This window comes from Hipposideros armiger, unplaced genomic scaffold (assembly GCF_001890085.2).
Source record: "Hipposideros armiger isolate ML-2016 unplaced genomic scaffold, ASM189008v1 scaffold_101, whole genome shotgun sequence".
Lineage (NCBI taxonomy): Eukaryota > Metazoa > Chordata > Mammalia > Chiroptera > Hipposideridae > Hipposideros > Hipposideros armiger.
The window spans coordinates 2,080,199-2,088,022 of NW_017731451.1; the positions used below are offsets into that span (position 1 = coordinate 2,080,199).

At 39.3% G+C, this 7,824-nt stretch overlaps 1 protein-coding gene across 4 annotated transcripts in view; it reads left to right on the forward strand.

Moving 5' to 3' along the window:
* LAMA4 (laminin subunit alpha 4) overlaps positions 1-7,824 on the forward strand; it is a 138,141-nt gene that overhangs the window by 33,707 nt on the left and 96,610 nt on the right. For all 4 annotated transcript variants that reach the window (XM_019646366.1, XM_019646365.1, XM_019646364.1 and 1 more), the window contains exon 3: positions 4,685-4,786. In XM_019646366.1, coding sequence (XP_019501911.1) covers positions 4,685-4,786 — 102 coding nt within the window. The remainder of the gene's footprint in view (positions 1-4,684; positions 4,787-7,824) is intronic.

Consider the following 7,824-nt stretch of genomic DNA (forward strand, 5'->3'; position numbering starts at 1 on the left):
ACTTGTCTGTTCCCCTTCCCCAATTCCCCAATGCTGTACCCCTCTCCCAATTCCCCCAAAAATCTTTAAAAATAAAAAGCACAGGTCTTAGAATTACTTAAGGAAGAACTTGTTAACCAGCAGCAAAACTAAAAACAAAGTCTGCTTTTATTCTTAAAAATATCTACCTTTTAATAATATAACAAAGTTTCATTTCTCCAGCGTCTATAGAATTCCAAGAAGTGATACAGTAAAAGTTAATATAACTTTCTGGAAAAAAAATCATGAAATATTTCTACATAAAAGAAACAAGCTTAAACAGCTCTTCCTTGAGGATGCTCAAACATTCTTGAACCACTTCACAATTCACCATTGCAAGGAATCTTCTAAAGTCTTACAGCACAAGGTGGCAGGGGTTCAGAACAGGCCTCCTCAAAATGTGACACATAGCATGTAAATTCTTTTGAGTTGAAGGCAGTCAAGACACTGCAAGCTCACAACAAAATTTTACCTCTTCCTTAAAGAATTTAAATTAAGGACCTTGCCCAAAATAAGAGTTATCACCAGAAATAACCATTTATTACCTATCTATAGGACATGGCAAACTTCTAAATAGTGAACATATGCTCTTCATATCTTCCTACGAATGACTGTCCCTCTGAAGCTCCAGGTGCCTTACCTCACCCTTAACTCAGAATGTTATATGTACCTTATATTTCCTTTCTGTCTTTGAACCGCTCATGTATGCAGTATCTCTGACTTCTCATGCAGGTGACATTCCCTTCCACACATACGTATGCAATTAAATTTGGTTATTTTCTCTTGTTAATCTGGTTCATGCAGATTTGATTATTATACCAGCTGAAAGAACCTAGATGGGTTGAGAAACATATCTTCCTTCCCACAGGTCCAAGGTATTCAAGTTAATGGGCTCTAGTAATAGAGAAGCTCCCCATGCCCAGGGCTTCTATTAGCCTATGTGGTACCTTCATGTGAATTTTAAAATGATGCCTCCCTTCTGGATAGATGAATTAGGAAATACAATCCTTTCAGGTGTACAAAACCCAGCAGGAAAAGAGTTGGCCAGGTTTCTACACCCCGCCCCCCCACCTCACCCTCTCGGCAGGGGGCCAAATGGCGGTCCCACACAACCTTATCCCTGCCTCCCTTTTTCTTCTCATCTCCCACAGTATAAAGACTGGAGCCAAGTCATCCTTCACATAAGGTCAAAACCTTAGCCTGGGATGTGGATTAGTCAATAATGACACATTCTCAGAGTGAAGTCTCCTCCTAAACTTGGCATAAAATAAAGATTTCATCTTACGCACAGTCTAGTCTAGGCAGTGGCTGCCTACCCTGTGTTGAGAAAGATTGGAGACCAAATCCAGCACTGACAGAGAGCAGTGGATGGATTAAGCTATTGGTTTCCAACAGCACATATGCCTTGGATTTCCTATCCTGATCCAAACCATTCAAATCACAAGCATTCACTGAGCAATGAACATGTACGAGGCACTGAGTGATGCATTGAAGTGATCCTACCAAACTTCGTCACACACTGGAATCTTTGGGGGACTTTTAAAAATACAGATCTTTTGTAATTTTATGTAAATCTAAAGCTTTTCTAAAATACAAAATTTAGCAAATTTTGGTTGTTTTTTATTTGTTTGTTTTTTCTGTTGTAGCAATTTTATTTTTGTTTTTTTTTTTTTTAAATGAGTCTCTTGATAACCAGTGCCTCAGGGATGTAAGGGATTAGCCGCTGTCATATTCAAATGGTGCATTTATTCAGGGTAACTCTTAATTTTCTTTGTCTTCTTCAAGAAGACAGCTGCAGGAATGCCTAAAAGACTTGAAGTGATATCAATTTAAAACACTTCTACTGAAACATGATTCCTTGGGCCAGAGGAAAATCCTTACTGTAGGTGATGGTACACGTAGATCGTCTCATGTACTGTTTCCAGGTACCACTACCAGACTCCCTGCTTCCACCAGTGTGCTTTTCTCCAGCAAATACACCTCCAATCTCTGCTCCACTCACTGGAACTCATAGAAACAGAGACCAGAATGGTGGTTACAGAGTTTGGGAGATAAGGAAATGAGGAGAGGCTGGTCAAAGGGTATAAACTCTAGATATAAGATTAACAAGTTCTGGGGATCTAATGCACAGCACTATGATTATAGTTAATAGTACTGTATTATATACTTGAAAGTTGCTAATCTTAAATGTTCTCACCACACCAAAAAAAATGATAATGTGACATGCTAGAGATTTTAGCTAATGCTATGGTGGCAATCATTTTGCAATATATATACATGCATCAAATTGACATGTTGTTCAACTTAAACTTACTCAATGTTATACGTCAATTATATCTCAATAAAGCTGGGGGGTGATTAATTAATTAAAATAAATAAAGTTTTTAAAATATAATATTTATAGGCTGGCCAAGTGGTGCATTAGTTAACGTTTGGCTTGGGACACTAGCTCTAAGCAGCAGGGCCCGAGTTCGGATCCCACATAAGGCCCAGTGATGCTGTGCCCTCTACAGCTAAGATGGGGAACAACAGCTTGACCTGGAGCTGGGCTGCCGGGAGTCACCACGACAGCATAGGCTGCAGTGGGGCTGGCTGGCAGCGGGCCATGAACTGCCCTTAGCGGCTGTCCCATAGCCGGCGAGCGACTGCCTCACCCGGGAAGAGCACAATGATAATACCAACATGGGCCAGTGAAGCGACGTCCTCCACAACTAGACTGAAGAACAAAAGGACAGCAACTTGTCTGTTCCCCTTCCCAGGTTCCCCAACACTGTCCCCTTCCCCCAATTCCCCAATAAAATCTTTAAAAAATAATTATTATTATTATCTTTAAAAATATACAGATTCTTTGACTTTACCATCAGAATTACTAAATCAGAAGCTCCCCAGGTGTTTGTAAGATGATCAGTTAGAGAGCTTAAAAACAGCTCTGTTGGAGGCTACTGAGATGACTAATACTAAGCCCCTCACCATTCTCATCTATTCCTCTTATAAATAAAACCCTCCTAATGTCAAACTGCAGGAAGAAACACATTCATGCATCATCAAATCAATTTTATGTCTCAGGACCAGGATATAGTTTTAAATATAATAGAATAAAATAAAGAAGCTTAGGATGCATAGAACATAGTAAGGTTAATTATTGTTTTGTGGATCTTTTTTCTGATATGTATGTTTAATTTAGAAAAAAGACACACACATATATGTGTGTATATAATATATATATATATAATAAATATATATATTATATATATATACTGCATCACAATAAAAACATGTATTTTTTTATATTTTGAAACAAAACTCAAAAACATGAAATTAGACGGACTAAATTAAATGTTTCCTGCTGCAATTTTAAAACTTTTCCCTCTCGTTTGTTGCCAAGTAGAAGCTGGGGAAAAGGCTTACTATCAACCACAAATTCTCCATTATAAATTATGAATTGGTTCTCTCTCGGTCTTACTTTCTCTCACTTAGTAAAATGGAATGCCTTTGCCTTTTCTTCATGGGCAAATGTCATTATATTCTATTAAACTTTATCCAAGTGGAATATATTAGATTTTAGTTTTAGGATCTAAACTGATGCTTGTTTTTATACTGTGAATGATGTCTAGTAATTTTTTTTTATTTTTTTTTTACTGAGAAAAAAGCAAGAGGAAATGGTTTTGCATAGCAGTCAGAGGGACTTCGGCCAGATATAATGAAAAATTTCCTGGTAGCCAAGACAATACAAACTACAACGGGTTAGTTTGGAGGGGTGGGAGCCCATGTGAAATCTCCTACCCTGTAAGTTTGTGGAAACAACCCAGATTCTTATCTGTCTGGAATTCTTTGGATGTAACTCTGTCTGGTGGGCAGGGAGTGGACTTCCAGGCCTATACAGCCATTTCTGCCTTACATCATTGAGACATTCTGAAGAAACATACAATACATATCTATAAACCAATTGCATAAACCAGGAGCAATCTCACATTTTCTCAGTTGGAACACTCGTGACCTTTGGGGAGGGCAGTTCATCCTTGTGCTGGCCGACTGGTACGCTGCAAGACGGCTTAACATTGCCACACCCACTCTGGGTCTAATGACCTCATCACTAGAGTGAAGGAAATACTGTGCTCCTCACAGGGGTATGAGGATAAATGAAATATATGAATAGCACCCACACAAGGCCTGCCCTTTAAATTTTTAGGATCTGAAACGACAAAAGGTTTAAAGATCCCCAGTTTATGAAAGACAAAGACCTAAGTTGCTATGCCATAGCCAATAATTTCTGAAACCATCAATTTTTATTTATAGGGAGCAGGATGCAATTCCTCACCCTAACAGTCATGGTTTTGTTTTCTGCTTTGTTTTGGAAGAAAACATTAAAACATTTCCTCTCTTTTACTGTTATCTAAAATTCTTATTCTTCCTTCCAATGATGGGACAGTGAGTGTTAAAGGTATTCCTATTTTCCTCAAAAGCGAAAGAAAAGGGAAAAAAATACGTAACAAATAAAATTGGATATGTATAACCTATCACTGAATGGTAGTGTAAGTATTGTAGTATGTTTGATAAAGAAATATTTAGAGAGTTTAATAATCATCTCCTCTTATTCCTCTCAAAAAAATGTTGACCAAAATTGATCTTTTCAATCATGGAAATGCTTTTGTTGTATGTGTTTCAGAAATGTGGTGCTGGCTTCTTTGTCGCCCAGTCAGGAGAATGTTTGCCCTGTGACTGTAATGGGAATTCCAACGAGTGCATGGACGGCTCTGGATTCTGTGTGGTAGGTCAAGGGTGCCCATCACTTCTCACATATTTCATTGGCCCTTTGCATCTTGGGTGGGAATACAATATGCTTCCTGGACATTTGAGCTACCTAGGAGCAAACTGCTAATCAAGTTCCTTTTTTTTACCCTTCACCTTTCCCTGTAAAACACCTCATATAAACTGCTGATGACCACCAACGCGTGTGTCTGAACGTGCATGTGCTGGTGGAGGTCACTGCTTCACCACCCTCAGCAGCTGGCGTCCTGCTGTGGGCCAATAAGAGATTGAAAATAGTACACAGAGGAGGAAATCATCCATCCAAATTCCTTGGTAATAGTATAGTTTGCCACATGCTTGGCTTCACTCCATGCAAACCAGGTGAATAAAACAGTTGTTTCATAGCCTAGTTTACAGCTTAAGGTAGTCAGGTCTATAGATCAAAATTTGTTTTTAAAAAAAATGTAGGTTTGAACCAAATTGCTAGTAAAAATGAAAGCTTTGGCCTTGTATTCTTTGTAATCCTATGTTCTAGCCCCCAGAAGACTTTTTTTTTTCTCTAACTGAAATGAATTCTCCAATAAACTCTTTTCAATAATACATGATACTTATAAAGGAGATTTAGAAGCCTTTTAGCAAAAACCTACCTGTTACATATTTCCCATTTTCACTAAATGGGCTGACAACTTAGTGAACATGGGAATTGAAATATTTACCAGAAGTGGCTTCAGAAGAAGGAGGCATTTTTAAAGACTTATGTCCTAAGACCATGTTTTCCTTCATGAGCTGTACCACATAGTGGGAAAACTGGGCTCCTCAAGTGCCTATGAGGCAAAAGAAGTTTTCCAAAACTGCAAGAATATTTTTGCATAAAATACAAGAATACTTAATTAAATACAACTCTTTACCTCAAAATTAGCATAATTGTTCTTATTCATCAGATAATTTGTTAATTATAAGTGTTCTCCAAGATGTGTACATAAAGGCATTACTTTACTCATGATTTACATTAAGATGCAAATTAGAATGTTTTCATTTATTTTACACCTAGCCGTTCTATTTTTCTAGGTTCAGAGAGAATTAAGTGGCAAACACAAAAGGTTGCTCTCTGCAACGTTTGTTTAGCCCTGGCATTTCTGTTTTCCCCTTCCCCCATCTTCTTAAATAACCATTACATTCAGGATGTCCTCTGGAGCAGTGTAGGCACAGGCAGCTGCCAAAATCTACCCCTTTCTAAGGCTTCCATCTCCGGTTTCCTGTTATTTTAATCCCAGTGACATTTGAAAAGAAAATCCCATAGATGCATTTGAACTAATAATGTACAGCTCTGATAGTCTGACCAAGTAAAGGCTTGTTGTTATCTGGTTTATTAAAATATAAGTCAATAGGGACCGGCAGGCCTATCAGCTGCTGGTTAGTCTGGCAGTCAATAAGATGGAAGACTGAAATAGATTAAAGGGAAATAAGTCCCTCCTGCTAGTGCTATGGAGAGCCATGACAAAGCCATTCTTGCTGATAATGACATGGTCAGAATAGGAGCGATCATGGTTTATTTCTCTGACTAGATGTGAGCTTCTGAAAGGGACAGTCACCATGTGATTCCCTCACTGTTACTAGGGCATGTGAGGTTCTAATAAAATTTGGGGATTTTTGGCTAGGGTGTAAACATTGACATGCACACTCAGGGAAGTTGCCCATCTTCCTGCAGTTACTTTGTTCCAAGACAGAATATTAAAAAGAAAAATAGAGAGAGAGAGAGAGAGAGAGAGAGAGAGAGAGAGAGGGAGGGAGGGAGGGAGGGAGAGAGAAAATACAGCCATCCTATTTCATCCTAATGGTGGCTTCCCCACCCCACCCTACCTGGAGGGAAATATTTTTCCCTCTGATTAAAGTAATATATGCTCAACGTAAAAAACAACAGCAAAACAAACATATACTATACATGAAGTTCAAGTGAAAACCACCCACAATCTTATCTCCCAGAGCTAAATATATATACGCCTATAAATTTAATTTAGAAAGACAAAAAGTATATCATTCGTATTTAAGTGCAAGTGAGGGAGCCGAAGAAGCTTGCCAAAATAGAAAGACTACGTTGCTGTTTAGGTGGCAAATATTTTGTCTATGCCGTCACACTGGAATCAAACTCCTGATTTTCTGTTGCCATTCGCATCCAAATTCCAGCCATCTGGTTGAGCTGGGCCAGTTTCTCAGTTCCTGCCCAGTAGCGCCAGCTCATTCCCAGTTCCCAGGGAGCCACAGAAGCAGCCGCTCCACATAAAAACTCCTGCAGCTCACCATGAGCACCACGGTTTCAATCAGTGTTAACAGTTTGCCTGGCCTAGCTCATGTCTCCCACCTTCCATATGCAACCAAAAATAAAAGGCCTTCTTTTACTTCATCTTGTTTTATTTTGCTTTTTCTTGAAAGCCTTGTAATGCCTCTGCCTTGTCCTCCCCAAGTTGTTTCTAATTCTTCCTCCATTCCAATGTGCAATTTCAATTTGACCTTATATTTTACAGACTGATTTTAAGGAGCTAAGCCATTTGACAATAAAATGTAGAGTAGTCAAAGTTATGTTACCATTTTAGATATATCCAAAAAGCTTAGCGATGTCTTACAAGAGGAATGCTACCTTTTCAAAATGCAGAAAGGTGGCTAAGTGAAAAGTGGCTTAACTAATAAAATCCAATATGTATTGGGTATGTTTCCAAAAGGCCACCTTACATCTTACCAGGGCTAGAACTCATGGGACAGTGTTCTCAGCTGAGCCCACTAGGAAAGGCCCCACAGGCCAGGGCAACTCTACTGGACATGGCAGACTGTCAAGGAAAGCTCCAGAAGGAGGTATGAGGCAGGTAGAAGCAGGCAGATGGCTGGTGGTAGGGATGCCTGCTCCAGACTCTCCTTTCCCTAACGTGCCTTCCTTGCTAGCAACAGAGACATCATTCAAAAACAACCCAATTGGGGCCGGCCGAGTGGCGCGATGGTTAAGAACTGGCTTGGGACACCAGAGGGCCCCGGTTCGGATCCCACATATGAGGGCCAGTGACACTG